Consider the following 15,971-nt stretch of genomic DNA (forward strand, 5'->3'; position numbering starts at 1 on the left):
GAACAAATAGATTAAGAGCCACGTCCCGATGCTTTATGCTTTAAGGCCCTCCCAATTCTCTTCATGGTAACAAAGAGAAGCCTATAAAAAGGTTGCCAATGGACCAAATACCACAGAGAACCCCCCCGCCCCCCTCCCCCCTTGGCTTTCCAGCTTCTTAAAATAACTTGTTTTGTTTTTCCGATAGAACCATTTAAGGTTTAATTGCCTCCTACAGGAGGAGATGAGTTTTCATCTGAAAAGCCTGACACATTCGATCTGCAGCCAAACACAAGCATAGCAAGGGTGTCCAAAGTGCGGCTTGGGAGTGATGTTGTGACCCCCCCGGCGCCATTTTACTGTCACCTAGTCACATGGCAACCTTCTGATTTTACATTTTGGAGTGATCATGTGATGATGGCACATCAGGTAAGCTCATTCATTTATTTACATAAAAAATTGATACATTTGTCCTCAATGTTTCCCCATAGTATTCTATATAAATAGTACACAGAACCACACTTTGGTATCGGTATCAATCAGATACCGATACTCTTCGCTTGCCATTTTTCAATATAATTTAATGATTTGTGTGATCGTGATAATTAGCACAATAAAACCAAGATTTTAGCAAGGTAAATCATACAAAATTTGTTAATAATTAAAGACAATAATAAACAAATAAATAAAAAAAAATATTGGTCTTATTAATTTGTTCAAGCAAAATAAAGTCACAGTGCAAAATAAGTAAACAAAAGCAAAACTCCCATTGAAACCCATTGCAAACAATTTTACTCCCAAAGTAACAATATAACAATATATAAAACAAAATATCAAAAAAGATGTGTAAATTAAACCTGAAGGGTAAGGGTATTAAATTAGATACTACACACTTGGTATCACCCCCCTCCCCACCCACCCATAATGTTTGTATGAATTCCTAATACTAATAACAATATGGCTGCCATAACAACAAAACGCAATTACAGTATGTGAAAATGAACATATAATTGAACTCCAAAATGTAATCATCATTATGCAGGTATCACCCTTGACATTGAAACTATCGACATCTGGATCGTGCCACCCGCCACTAATTTTCTGCTGTGTAAACATGGACTATGTTTGACATACATACCTGTGGAATAGTAATGGCCGAACCAGTAATAGTACAGGTAGAGCCAGCAGCTATTAGGTAGCAGAAGAGGAAAGGACAATTCAGTTGTTAGAGTCTTAAACACCGACAAGAAGATACAAAAACAAAAAGCTAATGGTACTCAAAATGTGTTGTGGTTGTCGTTGTAGTTGTTGTCTTAATGGTATAGTAATGAAAGTGAACGGCAATGGCGGACTGGCTCCCCCCTCCCCCTCCTCAGCATCCCCATAACGTTGTAGCCGGGCTCGTCGTGAATGTACACGATGCGGCAGACCACAGTGATACACAGTAAGACTTTCCACAACGGCGTCACACGGAGACTCGGTAAGTAATACTAAGTAATACTTAGTAATACTTAGTAATACTTGTATTTTCTCATTTTTCAACGAATCGCTTCAAATGTTAGCTCAACGTCACGTGGGTCTGTTTTTTTATCGGCGGTAATTAGCAAATGCCACTTTTTAAATGATAATTAAAAGTCACATATCGTCATCGGGTTGTTAATAATTGTTATGAATAATTACCTAAGATGCACCTATATATCTATATATACATAGTTGTGAATTATTGATGTAACTATTAAGTCTTTATTAGCTAGTTGGACAGCAGCTTACGGTACACAAAGAGTGAAACATAAGAAGGTATTGTGACTGAAAAGGCTCAAGATTGTTGTATTCAAGTGAAAGTGTGTATTCTACACGAGTACATGTCGGATCCACGGCTTCGTGTGATATTTATATGAGGTATTATGCTCACAAACATCGTTTATTGTTACACTTTTCATACACAAAACAGCAGGCACGCGCACAGACATTTTGGCTGGCACGTGCCATATAAAAAAACCCCCTGGCCAAATGTTTGATACAATTATAAATGTTATTATTTCATTTTGTTGTTGAGAGAGCTAGTTTTTTTAAACTATAATACACACTAATAATAATACACCAGAATGTACTTCACCAAATTGTCTTCAGTGAGGGTATTTTTTTTTTTAATAATTTGGGATTGACATCAAAAGACAAATATGAGGCAAATATGAGAGTCCGATCCCGCCCTTTTTTTATGTGAGCAAAAGTATTGGAACGCGTGACTGACAGGTGTGCTATTGCATTGCTTATTCAACCAATAAATAGCACCGAATGTGTGCACTCGGTTTCAGTTTAGGTAGCCTATGTTTTGCCTGTGTAGACGAGGGCAAAACCAAAACTGAAACGGTTACAGGCACATAAAAGATCAGGTGGACATATGAAAACCATACAATGTTGAATTGTAAATGCCACGCAACTGACAAGAATAGGTGGACCATTGTAAGAATAGAAGAGGAAGACATTTAGAGGTGAAAACAACATGAAAACCATAAAGTGGTCAATTGGTTTGAGCCGCAAAAATCCATCAGTCCATAAAACCTTTGTCTGAGAATTGTTTGCATCTTGTGGTGTAGACATAGTACTTTGGTTCAGGAAGTGCTCTACGAAGAGTCGATAGTGATACTTTCCTTCCTGCCCTCTGTCGCCAAATGTAACTTTAGGGTCTTTCTTTACGGCTCCCAAAATGGTTCCGCCATTAACCGCTGAAGTTTTCTTTGGTCGTCTTGTTGGATGTTTGTTGCTTAGTACATCGATGGTTTCTGTTAGTGGTGGGCAAAACTGTTCATTTCAGTGGAACCGGATCATTACGGTTCCTTCAGTAAAAAGATCCGTTCATTTCGGTCATTTCGGTCATTGACTGTGATCCCCTCAGTCAGTCCGTTCACTCATGTTCACGTTCGTTCCGACTCAACAGCACAACAACACTTGATGACTAGTGGTGTGTCGGTCATGAACGAACGGGTCAAAAGAACTAGTTCTTTATTTTTTTTAAACAGAATGAATGAGGTCACCAACAATGTCAATGTCTCGGTCTCGGTCTTTCAGTGAGCTAATCCCCCCAAGTCACAGAGCGAAACGCGACGATAGGATAAGATAGTCCCGCCCTGCAAAAGGAACGATGAACTGACTCTCCAGCCAATCACATTTACAACTGAACGCACCGAACGGGTATTTTAGAGGGCGGTGACCTTGTTCATTCTGTTCACAAAAAAAAGAACTAGTTCTTTTGACTCGTTCGTTCATGACCGACACACCACTAGTTTCTGTCTTCCTCGGGACACTCCAAACGGGTATCCAACCTATGCTTCCCGATTCGGAATGGGCTTTACTCATCACTTATTCATAGCTACAAGCTAAACGATCAGCGTTTGTGCAATCATTCTGATTGATTTTCCATTCATTTGGATTCACAATTGTTTGTTTTTCATACGGCTTTTGCACCTTCATTTGTATTAGCATTTGCTTGCTAACTGCTAGCGCTATTGTCTGCGTGTTTACCATTCATTTGGATTCACAATTGCTTGTTTTTCATGCTGTTTTCACCTGTAAAGGCAGTCTACACAGGCCTGGGTGTTTAGTACTGTTAACTGGTTGAATAGGACACACCTGGGAAACAAAACACACTTCAATCAATCACATGAATCTCGTTAAAAATGAGTGGGTTCATTTTCTAAGTTGCGCAACGCATCCACTAAAAGCTGAAACGTTGCTCTCTGGTGTCACATTCGTCTTTTGATGTCAAAGCAAAAACATGTTCGGCTCGATACAACACAAAGAAAGAAGCTGACTGTTCCGATAATCGTGTAGCTCAACTTAAGAGCTAACTTTCTTTGCAATAATTACGATAATTACAAATGAATCAAACTAGTGAACTTGTCTAACTTGTAGAGCAGTGAAACTCTGACTTCCTGCTTCCCTCTCTCCCGTCATTAAAATGGCAAACGTCATTAAACAGCTGGACATGGCTTTTTTTATTTTTTTTTACCATAATGTTCTTAGCTAGCGCCAATGTTGTGGTTCAATTCAATCATGGATTTTGTAAGTTTTGTTTTTTTTTTCTGTGGTTAGCTTTAGGACACGTCGGACCAGTAGCCATGTAATGTTTTCAGAGGCACTAATCAGTTTGGGCTGGGGCTCAGAACTCCATTAGAGGCGGAGAATCCGTGGGGGGGGAGCACGGTGGGGCCTCCCGAGAGCCGCTGAGCACAAAAACTCAAATTAATGCCTCCATCGGATATTACTGTAAACAATATTTGGGGGAATGATGATTACAGAGAAAGTACGTTTTAGTCTTAAATGAATGGAAAATGTTCTCTAGTAGAAAGGGGCCTAGACCTAGACCACTAGGGGCCTATCTGTGCACATACCTGACCAACATCTTCTACTTCTACTGATCAGGATCCGTATCCGTAAGCATAGTGGATAGCCAGTCTTAAATCAATATCAATGGGATAAAATCCATATTTTTTCAGTCCTTGTCCGTTTATTTATTGTTTACCAACTAAAGGAATACATCGTTGGGTGCAAAAAAAAAAAAAAGAAAATCTAATTGTAGTTTATTTTGTACTACTGACTTTATTTTATCGATTAAATCCAAATCATTCATTTTCTACCGCTTACCCTCACAAGGAACTTTGTTGGAGGAAACCGGAGTACCCGGAGAAAACCCGGGGAGAACATGCAAACTCCACACAGAGATGGCCGAGGGTGGAATTGAACTCGGGTCTCCTAGCTATGAGGCCTGCACACTAACCACTCATTCAATGATCTTGAAAAAAGTAAAGAGTATTAATATCATTGTTCTTATCTGCAATACTGACCCTGTATGGATTTGATACTAGTGCCACCCTTGGTATCGATATTATCAACATATGTATCGATCCAAATATTGTTGAGATGAGATTTATTACTTGAGCCAATCAAGTAAGAAATGTCTTCTTCTGCTGAATGCAGGTTCCCTAAATTGAATAAAATAATGGAACATCTTGTTTCCTCCCAAATGGGCATTTTTGATGGTTCTTTGTGGATACGGAAGCGGTGCTGAAGACTTACTGCAGGCCCAAGATGATTGCTGGGTCACCTCAGCATCCGGTATTATGATATCACAGTATGTGACACCATCGTAAATGTATGCTTACATCATAACGTATGGATGAGCGTTCATTAGCGACTGAATGGTGAAAAAGCAAAAAGCACCATCAGGGAAGTATTCAGCGGTCATGGTCGTGCTAGAAAAATATACTCACCACAGACGGCTTCAAAGCTGCTTACTGTGATTTTCTTCTCCACTTTGGACCATAAATAAGAAATGTTTATGTGCCAAATGTGTTGCTCTTTATATACATATAGCAACCAGCAAAATATTGTTAGAACAACAGTAATTTTTCGGCATTAGGCACAACCGTTGTTTATTATTTTCCTTTTGTTGGTCTGAAATCAGTTCATTTGGGATCTCTTTTGGTGATCTGAGGATTCTTCCACAGATCTGCTGCTGTTGATCCTGCATCTCCCTTTGCTGTTCCAATAGCTCCTTCATCCTTTGCTTGTGAACGTTAAGCAAGTGATTTATTATTGACGCATCATGGTTCCCGGGACTCGTACTCGTGTTCTGGAACTCACTCCCCGGGACAGGACATGATCTTCTCTCGCCAGGCGTTGTGTTGCGAGGCAATTTCCTTGGTTTGTTTGTCTTCCTGACATGCTAGCCTCTAGCGACAGCCGTAATTCATTTATTTTCAATGAATCAATACATAATCCTCCTTAGTAAGAGATGAACAATCTATCATTTTTATTGCAAGGTTTCTGACGTCCTTCAACACATCTTTCACTCGGTTACACAGTTCAGGAATTACTGTTTGTCTTGGGAAATGTCTCTTTCCCAAAATGTTGGCTTTTTGCACAAATTTTCCAGTGTAGTGAGCAACACCGTCTGTGAGTGCGCATCAAACCATTTATTTAGCACCTTCATTCGTATTAGCATTTGCTTGCTAACTGCTAGCGCAATTGTCTAGCCCCACTTCCATGTACTAGGGGACAAAGAGGCTGACAGGAGGGTTGATGCTCTCAGTTCATTCCACTATAGAACCAGTGCGCACAGATTTGTAGAGTGAACACTCTTGTCATCCAGCCTGTGTGCTACAGAGAGACAAACAGGAATATACTAAATGCAGATGTCGATTTATCAACTGTTTTTTTTTTCATTCATGCATTCATTTTCTACCGCTTATCCTCACAAAGGTCACAGGGGGTGCTGGAGCCTATCCCAGCTGTCTTTCCCAGCTGCTAACCCTTTTGCCCTCGTCGAATGGACACGGCTTTGGACATGCTCCAGTTTATTCATCCATTTTCTACCATTTTCTATCCTCACAAAGGTAGCGGGGGGTGCTGGAGCCTATCCCAGCTGTCTTCTTCGGGCGAGAGGCGGGGTACACCCTGGACTGGTGGCCAGCCAATCACAGGGCACATATAGACAAACAAGCATTCACACTCACATTCATACCTATGGACAATTTGGAGTCGCTAATTAACCTAGCATGTTTTTTTTTTACTTTTAAGAGCCGGTGGCGTCATTAGGCCTATTTTAAAATGTTCTTAAGACCCCCTAAATAATTTGATATTTTTTATAGATTTTTTTCCATTGATTTTTTGATTTTTTTTTACAAAAAAAATAATCTCTGACAAATTGTATATAATAGGGCAAAAGCAGGCTAATACTAGCTTACTACTACTACTAGTAGTAGTAGTAGTAATAATCATTCATTCATTTTCTACCACTTATCCTCACGAGGGTCGCGGGGGGTGCTGGAGCCTATCCCAACTGTCTTGGGGCGAGAGGCGGGGTACACCCTGGACTGGTGGCCAGCCAATCACAGGGCACATATAGACAAACAACCATTCACACTCACATTCATACCTATGGACAATTTGGAGTCGCTAATTAACCTAGCATGTTTTTGGAATGTGGGAGGAAACCGGAGTACCCGGAGAAAGCTCCACACAGAGATGGCCGAGGGTGGAATTGAACTCGGGTCTCCTAGCTGTGAGGCCTGCGTGCTAACCACTCGGGTGCCATGCAGCCGTTCCGTTAATCAATTTATGGATTATCGTGACAAGCTGATGTGATCATGCTGTGGTGATTAACTTCGGAGCGTCCACTTGTAGTGTACTTTCTGTGGACTTGTGTCGTCTGTGGATTATTCCATTAATCTTTTTACAGCAGCTCATTGGGCCCAGGCTCAGACATCGGGCGCTAGTTTGATAGAGTGCAGTGCTTCTTTTGTGTCCACTAACTTCATTTGTCTGCGAAAAGGCCATCTCATTGCCGTACAGACTCACCATGACGGACAGAAATCTCTGATCTCTTGCTCCTTACGCAGCTCCATCACTCCATCACTCCATCACTCCATCACTCCACGAATGTGATGAGTCCACTTTACGATCCAATCTTAATAAGTTCAATAATATGCACGTTTCTCTGCTTTCTTTTAGGGTGACGACAGAAACCCCAAGTGTCGAACTGGCAAGACAACCAAGTACTCCAGTCGAAGATTAATTTGTACGTGTGTATTCGTGCACATATCTGGAAACATGAATGGGTTGGTGTATGTGACGCAGAAATAGTTCTGGTGTCCATTATGCTTGAGGAGGACATTATGAACTGCACCATCAGCCATGAAATCCACCAGTACCTCTTTTCCTTTGTTTATATCCTCGTACTCTTGGTAAGTGTGGCTGCGTGTGCGTGTGTGTGTAAATATTTACCGCATACTCACTATAGGAATTACATTGTTAATAGCTCTAAATATATCGTCGAGGCTCTTAATTTGAAGCTGGCATATTTTCACTGTGTGTGTGTATATAATATATTTCAATGTTTTGCTCCATGTTCAGTGGCTGGAGTGTCGAGAGTGTAGTTTACCCTCCCCCTTTCACACAGGACACGCTGGGATAGATTCCACGTCTATGTAAGAATGAGCAAATACGAGTTGAATTGTGAGAGTAAGACAGTAAAATAAGTCGATCCAAGACAGTGAGATGGTCCTGAAGCTCCTCAAGTCGAGAGACAGTCAAGCGCGTCCATCACTTACATTCCCTGATCCATGCATTCATCACAACCAGAATGGAGTACTGCAACAGTACACTAGTGTACCTTGAGAAACCGTCAGGTGTGCCGTGAGGAATAATTAACATTTATTAATCATCGTTTACAAATATGATGTCAATATCCATTATGTCAATAGTATACATGGACCCAAATATTCCAATTCACTTTGCTTTATTTGCTCAAACGGAAAGAATTGAACAGGGATGGAATATTCCTTTAACCAATCCGATTGAGGTATCTTGTACCCGCTCAAACGGAAAGTTGTCAGACTGCGTTCTTCTTCGTGGTGTTTTTCTTCTTCTGTTGTTTATTGGCGGTTGGCAAGCAGCTTTCGTGTGCATTAGCGCCATCTGTGGAACGGAATCTAAACCCTTCTATACTTTATTATTAAAAAGAAAATATATATCTATATAAAACATGTCCTGAGTTTAATTATAAAATATTAGCAAGATTGAATTTGATCTTTTTCCTGTTTAAATTGATCCCGGGTGCGTTCTTTCAGCGCATGCTCAGATATGACGTAACACGCAGATCCAGACGTTCTTCACTTTTAAAGTTTGTTTTGGATTCAAACTAAATTTCAAGACTGGACACACAAAGAACTGGCAATACGGAGTTATTCCGACAAGTGAAAGAAAAACTCTGGGAAGCTGGTATCACGTGATGTTGATGTTTACGTTTTACTGGGCATGCCCTATTGACTATTCTGGTTGATTTTCACGGCGCATGTAGACAAGAGATTGGAATATTCCTTTCCATGGATACCGTAGTTGAGTATTAATTTTCATGCTGAAATGTCACTCACCACAAGGCGGATTCTGCTGTGATACTTGTACTTGTATACTTGTACTTTGTTCTTATACCTGCTTGTCTTTCTCATTTCAGGTGGGTGTTCCCTCCAACCTATACTCCCTGTACCATGCAGTGCTGCAGCTTAAGCAAAAGAACGAATTGGGGGTTTACTTGATAAACCTCACGGTGTCGGATCTTTTATACCTGGCATCATTACCACTCTGGCTCCAGTACATTTTCCAGGTAAACTGAAGCCCTAATTCATAGTACTGTATAGTAACAAAACAGTATTGTAGTTCAGCTCAGCCGGGGGGGCGGATCCTTAAGCTTCGTGTCTGTGCTTTGTTGTTACAGGATGACGATTGGCGTCACAGAGAATGGTTGTGCCAGTTGTGTGGCTTTCTTCTCTATGAGAACATCTACATCAGCATCGGCTTCCTGTGCTGTATCAGTCTGGACCGCTACCTGGCTGTGGTCCATCCTTTAAGGTTGGTCTGCCATTCATTCATTTTCTGTACCGCTTATCCTCACGAGGCAGCCAAACAACCATTCACACTCACATTCATACCTATGGACAATTTGGAGTGGCCAATTAACCTAGCATGTTTTTGGAATGTCAGAGACAACCCACGCATGCAACATACAAACTCAAACACGAACCTCGATCCCCGGCGCTTCCCCAGTCTCGGCGAGTGACGAATGAGCGTTTGTGGCACGCTTGAAACATGTGTTGTGCACACTGATTTTAGCAGAGGTGCTGGCATTTTGTCTCCTCTCCGGGATGCCGAGGGCACAGAAGAGGGAGTCGGCTTCATATGAGGTTCCAAAGGCAGCGGATGCGGCTGTAGGGGCACAGCAGAGGCGTGCAAACCTGCTTTTTATGTAGGATTTCAGTGAATAATGCGAGGAGACTAGAAATACGTGCATCGTGAAATACAAAACGGGAGTGGCGGATACCAGCATTTTGTTCATGTTCTGGTAAAAACAAGCATATTCACTTTGTTTGGCTTCAAGCTAGGCTAAGCTAAGCTAAGCTACGAAAAGAAATGTTTCATTTTGTAAAAGTAGCTCAATGTGAAACTAATATTTTTTTCATTCATTCATTTTCTACCGCTTATCCTCACGAGGGTCGCGGGGGGTGCTGGAGCCTATCCCAGCCTTCTTCGGGCGAGAGGCGGGGGCCAGCCAATCACAGGGCACATATAGACAAACAACCATTCACACTCACATTCATACCTATGGACAATTTGGAGTCGCTAATTAACCTAGCATGGAGGAAACCGGAGTACCCGGAGAAAACCCACGCATGCAACATACAAACTCCACACAGAGATGGCACCAGGGTGGGATTGAACTCAGGTCTCCTCGCTGTGAGGCCTGCGCGCTAACCACTTAATCTCCGTGCAGCCCCAGTGTTAAAACATAACTAAGATTAATTGAGATCTATCCGTGTGGAAAAGGTTATTAAGCCATTTCTAAAGCTTTGGGACTCCAGCAAAGCACAGTGAGAGCCATTATCCATAAATGGCAAAAACATGGAACAGTGGTGAACCTTTCCAGGCGTGTCGGGCCAAACCAAAATGACCCCAGGTGAGCAGCGAAGACTAATTCAAGAGGTCACAAAAGCGCTTGATTGCAGTTGTTGCTAAGGGTGGCCCAACCGATTATTCATTATTCATGTAACTGTACACATGGTTATTATCTGTACCAAGCTCTCCCATTTCCTCCGTAGGTTCACCTCCCTGCGTTCCATGGGCGTCGCCGCTCTTTTTAGCGCCATCATCTGGCTAAAGGAGATTGCGGTCGGGGTTGTTTTCTTCCGCCATAAAGAGCTGAGTCAAAACCCCCACAACCAGTCGGTGTGTTTCGAGCACTACCCCATGCAACCTTGGGAGTATCCAATCAACTATTACCGCTTCACCGTTGGTTTCATTTTTCCACTGGCCATCCTGCTGGTAAGAACACTGTTGGTCCTTTTCATTGAACGCAACATCGCGACTTCTTTGTGTTGCCTTTTTTGTTACAGTGTTGTATTCTGGTGTTAAATGAGTTGGACTTCCTTATATGGGCTGCATATTGCCAGCACTCAGTAAACATCCGGAAGTCCTTGGGAGCACTTTGGAGTGTGACCAATCACAGTGTAGTGGGCGTACCTAGAGGAGGGCCGGGGGTGGACTACATTAAACAGACTGTTTAGGTTCAGAAGCAGGAAGTCCATGGAATCCCTGCAGAAAGGGTTGCACAGTCTGGAAGATCTATTATCATGCGTACCAATACAATTATCATGCGTACCAGTACAATTATCATGCATACCAGTACAATTATCATGCGTACCAGTACAATTATCATGCGTACCAATACAATTATCATGTGTACCAGTACAATTATCATGTGTACCAATACAATTATCATGCGTACCAATACAATTATCATGTGTACCAGTACAATTATCATGCGTACCAGTACAATTATCATGCGTACCAATACAATTATCATGTGTACCAGTACAATTATCATGCGTACCAGTACAATTATCATGTGTACCAATACAATTATCATGCGTACCAATACAATTATCATGCGTACCAATACAATTATCATGTGTACCAGTACAATTATCATGCGTACCAGTACAATTATCATGTGTACCAATACAATTATCATGCGTACCAATACAATTATCATGCGTACCAATACAATTATCATGCGTACCAGTACAATTATCATGCGTACCAGTACAGTATAATGTGCACCAATACAATTATCATGTGTACCAATACAATTATCATGCGTACCAGTACAATTATCATGCGTACCAGTACAATTATCATGCGTACCAGTACAATTATCATGTGTACCAATACAATTATCATGCGTACCAATACAATTATCATGCGTACCAATACAATTATCATGTGTACCAATACAATTATCATGCGTACCAATACAATTATCATGCGTACCAGTACAATTATCATGCGTACCAGTACAGTATAATGTGCACCAATACAATTATCATGTGTACCAATACAATTATCATGCGCACCAATACAATTATCATGCATACCAATACAATTATCATGTGTACCAGTACAATTATCATGCATACCTATACAATTATCATGTGTACCAGTACAATTATCATGCGTACCAGTACAATTATCATGCGTACTAGTACAATTATCATGCGTACCAGTACAATTATCATGCGTACCAGTACAATTATCATGCGTACCAGTACAATTATCATGCGTACCAGTACAATTATCATGCGTACCAGTACAATTATCATGCGTACCAGTACAATTATCATGCGTACCAGTACAATATAATGTGCACCAATACAATTATCATGTGTACCAATACAATTATCATGCGTACCAGTACAATTATCATGCGTACCAGTACAATTATCATGCGTACCAGTACAATATAATGTGCACCAATACAATTATCATGTGTACCAATACAATTATCATGTGCACCAGTACAATTATCATGTGCACCAGTACAATTATCATGCGCACCAATACAATTATCATGTGTACCAATACAATTATCATGTGTACCAATACAATTATCATGTGTACCAGTACAATTATCATGTGTACCAGTACAATTATCATGTGTACCAGTACAATTATCATGTGTACCAATACAATTATCATGTGCGCCAATACAATTATCATGTGCGCCAATACAATTATCACATGCGCCAATATAATTATCACGTGCGCCAATACAATTATCATGTCTGCTAATACAATTATCATGTGTACCAATACAATTATCATGTGTACCAATACAATTATCATGCGTACCAATACAATTATCATGTGCACCATCATGTGTAAAATTGCAATCAGTGTGGGGATGCACTGCATTCATGTTCAATGCCGCTGTTTGCAGGTCAGCTACCTGTGTGTGCTCCGTGCCGTGGGTCAGAGTGCGGGCACACAACCAGTTCAGAAGACCAGAATCCGTCAGTTAGTGAGCAGCACCATCCTCATCTTCCTCATCTGCTTCTCCCCGTACCACATCTTTTTGTTGGTTCGCACCGTCCTGGAGCGGGACTGCAACTTTATCACAGGTACGCCATTTTGGTAGCAAAGGAAACTTTCCTGTCACAGCGTCCATCCTGTGTCGTTGTTCCCAAAGGAATATTCAACTACTACCACCTGGCGTTGTTGTTGACCTCTCTCAACTGCGTGGCTGACCCCGCTCTCTACTGCTTCGTCAGCGAAAGCGCCCGCCACGGATTTTTCAGGGCCTTTTTCCGACCTGCTACCAGGGTTCTCTGTTGCTGCCTCGGCGGCGGCGCCGCCAGTCTCGCCAACGTCACGACGGAGTCCCATGAGGTCCCGACTAGGATCTCTCACATGAGCAACAACTGCAAAAATATCATTTTAATCACCGCAGATGATAAAAAAACAATCACACCGTTAACTTGATGGAAGGATTATTGTTGAGGACAAGCAGAAGACAGACAGAATGTCACATACTGTAAAGTGTTATTATTATTATTATGAAGTCAATGGATCCGATGAACAAGCATATTGTCTTTACTTCCACTCCATGCACTACAGTTACTATTTACAGTGAAGAAAATAAGTATTTGAACACCCTGCTATTTTGCTATTTCTCCCACTTAGAAATCATGGAGGGGTCTGAAATTTTCATCGTAGGTGCATGTCCACTGTGAGAGAGATAAACTAAAAAGAAAAATCCAGAAATCACAATGCATGATTTTTTAACAATTTATTTGTGTGATACAGCTGCAAATAAGTATTTGAACACCTGTGTATCATCTAGAATTCTGACCCTGAAAGACCTGTTAGTCTGCCCATTAGAAGTCCACCTGCACTCCATGTATCATCCTGAATCAGATGCACCTGTTTGAGGTCGTTAGCTGCATAAAGACACCTGTCCACCCCATACAATCAGTAAGACTTTAACTTGTAACATGGCGAAGACCAAAGAGCTGTCCAAAGACACCAGAGACAAAATTGTACACCTCCACAAGGCTGGAAAGGGCTACGGAGCAATTACCAAGCAGCTTGGTGAAAAAAGGTCCACTGTTGGAGCTATCATTAGAAAATGGAAGAAGCTAAACATGACGGTCAATCTCAATCGGAGTGGAGCCCCATGCAAGATATCACCTCGTGGGGTCTCAATGATTCTAAGAAAGGTGAGGAATCAGCCCAGAACTACACGACAGGACTTGGTCAATGACCTGAAAAGAGCTGGGACCACCGTTTCCAAGGTTACTGTAGGTAATACACTAAGACGTCATGATGTGAAATCATGCATGGCACGAAAGGTTCCCCTGCTTAAACCAGCACATGTCAAGGCCCGTCTTAAGTTTGCATATGACCATTTGGATGATACAGAGGAGTCATGGGAGAAAGTTTTATGGTCAGATGAGACCAAAATAGAACTTTTTGGTCATAATTCCAATAAGCGTGTTTGGAGGAAGAAGAATGAAGAGTACAATCCGAAGAACACCATCCCTACTGTGAAGCATGGGGGTGGTAGCATCATGCTTTGGGGGTGTTTTTCTGCACATGGGACAGGACGAGTGCACTGCATTAAAGAGAGGATGACTGGGGCCGTGTATTGTGAGATTTTGGGGAACAACCTCCTTCCCTCTGTCAGAGCATTGAAGATGGGTCGTGGCTGGGTCTTCCAACACGACAACGACCCAAAGCACACAGCCAGGAAAACCAAGGAGTGGCTCCGTAAGAAGCATATCAAGGTTCTAGCATGGCCCAGCCAGTCTCCAGACCTGAACCCAATCGAAAATCTTTGGAGGGAGCTCAAACTCCGTGTTTCTCAGCGACAGCCCAGAAACCTGACTGATCTAGAGAAGATCTGTGTGGAGGAGTGGGCCAAGATCCCTCCTGCAGTGTGTGCAAACCTGGTGAAAAACTACAGGAAACGTTTGACCTCTGTAATAGCAAACAAAGGCTACTGTACCAAATATTAACATTCATTTTCTCAGGTGTTCAAATACTTATTTGCAGCTGTATCACACAAATAAATTGTTAAAAAATCATGCATTGTGATTTCTGGATTTTTCTTTTTAGTTTATCTCTCTCACAGTGGACATGCACCTACGATGAAAATTTCAGACCCCTCCATGATTTCTAAGTGGGAGAAATAGCAAAATAGCAGGGTGTTCAAATACTTATTTTCTTCACTGTATATACATATATATACATACAGCATCATACAGGGCCAGTATTGCAGCTACCTAGACCTGTTCCACTATTTTCTACTTGAAATTCCATTGACTTATTTTGTGTTTTTACCTTTAATTTGTTACATATTTACAATAAAACACAGGACAAAGATTATAGACTTACATGTGATCATTTCACAATACATTAATACATCAATGAAACCAACATTTCAGAATAAGAATTGTTATAAGAATGACGGCCAGTCGTGGTGCATGTCTCTGAAATGATCAGTTCTAAACATGTGTGCATAAAGGCATGAAATACTTGAAAACTACATTTGAAAACTACATTTACAACGTAAATGCTAGCATTTGTCCAATAAAATCCATGAATTTATTCCCAACAGTCTATCATCTTCATTTCGTAATGTGTATCTTAACCTTAATGTTAAGAATTAGCCATAGCAATGTCATCTTCCCAGGGCCTTCAGAATCCGTAGTGCTGGCGCATTTCACATACATACATACTATAAACAATGGTGCTGTTTATTGTTTTTATTTATTTTTTTATATATATATATTTATTTATTTATTTTTATTTATTATTATTTTTTTAATTTATATATATTTATATATTTATATATAAGTTTAAGATTTATTATCAGAACTGAAGATATGAAAATATTATTGTGGTGAGTTTTGCAGAGGCCATATTTATTTATGTCATTTGTGATGACTAATACGTGACAAAAATACACATTAAAGTTGGCAATGGTCAGTATTTGACGTGTGTTTTTGGAGGGTAAACACGTCACCCAGCGTATCGGCAGCGGTATCTTTTGGTATGCCAAAAGAATGATATCGGTAACTGGTATCACCCCTTAATGTCTT

At 40.9% G+C, this 15,971-nt stretch overlaps 2 protein-coding genes across 2 annotated transcripts; both read left to right on the plus strand.

Annotated features, from left to right (window-relative positions):
* The first annotated feature begins 1,340 nt into the window (after positions 1-1,340).
* Positions 1,341-13,420, plus strand: gpr68 (G protein-coupled receptor 68). Its single transcript, XM_078795890.1, has 7 exons — positions 1,341-1,459; positions 7,492-7,724; positions 8,993-9,142; positions 9,254-9,387; positions 10,632-10,854; positions 12,809-12,989; positions 13,058-13,420. The coding sequence occupies exons 2-7, from the start codon at positions 7,638-7,640 to the stop codon at positions 13,348-13,350; spliced, it is 1,068 nt and encodes a 355-aa protein (XP_078652016.1). The 5' UTR covers positions 1,341-1,459; positions 7,492-7,637; the 3' UTR covers positions 13,351-13,420.
* LOC144901717 (uncharacterized) lies at positions 11,116-12,660 on the plus strand. The gene is made up of 4 exons (XM_078796335.1): positions 11,116-11,166; positions 11,342-11,460; positions 11,510-11,529; positions 12,326-12,660. The coding sequence occupies exons 1-4, from the start codon at positions 11,116-11,118 to the stop codon at positions 12,658-12,660; spliced, it is 525 nt and encodes a 174-aa protein (XP_078652461.1).
* Positions 13,421-15,971: the final 2,551 nt, after the last annotated feature.

The sequence above is a fragment of the Doryrhamphus excisus genome, linkage group LG14, assembly GCF_037039965.1.
Source record: "Doryrhamphus excisus strain RoL-2023G ecotype Guam linkage group LG14, RoL_Dexc_Guam_v1.1, whole genome shotgun sequence".
Lineage (NCBI taxonomy): Eukaryota > Metazoa > Chordata > Actinopteri > Syngnathiformes > Syngnathidae > Doryrhamphus > Doryrhamphus excisus.

What these genes read in the sequence shown, in the direction of transcription:
- gpr68 (XM_078795890.1), top strand. Translation starts at nt 7,638, where the DNA reads ATGCTTGAGGAGGACATTATGAACTGCACCATCAGCCATGAAATCCAC. An exon ending in TTTATATCCTCGTACTCTTG is followed by an intron (nt 7,725 to 8,992) that starts GTAAGTGTGGCT and finishes TTCTCATTTCAG; the next exon opens with GTGGGTGTTCCCTCCAACCT. An exon ending in GGACTGCAACTTTATCACAG is followed by an intron (nt 12,990 to 13,057) that starts GTACGCCATTTT and finishes TTGTTCCCAAAG; the next exon opens with GAATATTCAACTACTACCAC.
- LOC144901717 (XM_078796335.1), top strand. Translation starts at nt 11,116, where the DNA reads ATGGAATCCCTGCAGAAAGGGTTGCACAGTCTGGAAGATCTATTATCA. An exon ending in TGGAAGATCTATTATCATGC is followed by an intron (nt 11,167 to 11,341) that starts GTACCAATACAA and finishes CATGTGTACCAG; the next exon opens with TACAATTATCATGCGTACCA. An exon ending in TACCAATACAATTATCATGC is followed by an intron (nt 11,461 to 11,509) that starts GTACCAATACAA and finishes CATGTGTACCAG; the next exon opens with TACAATTATCATGCGTACCA.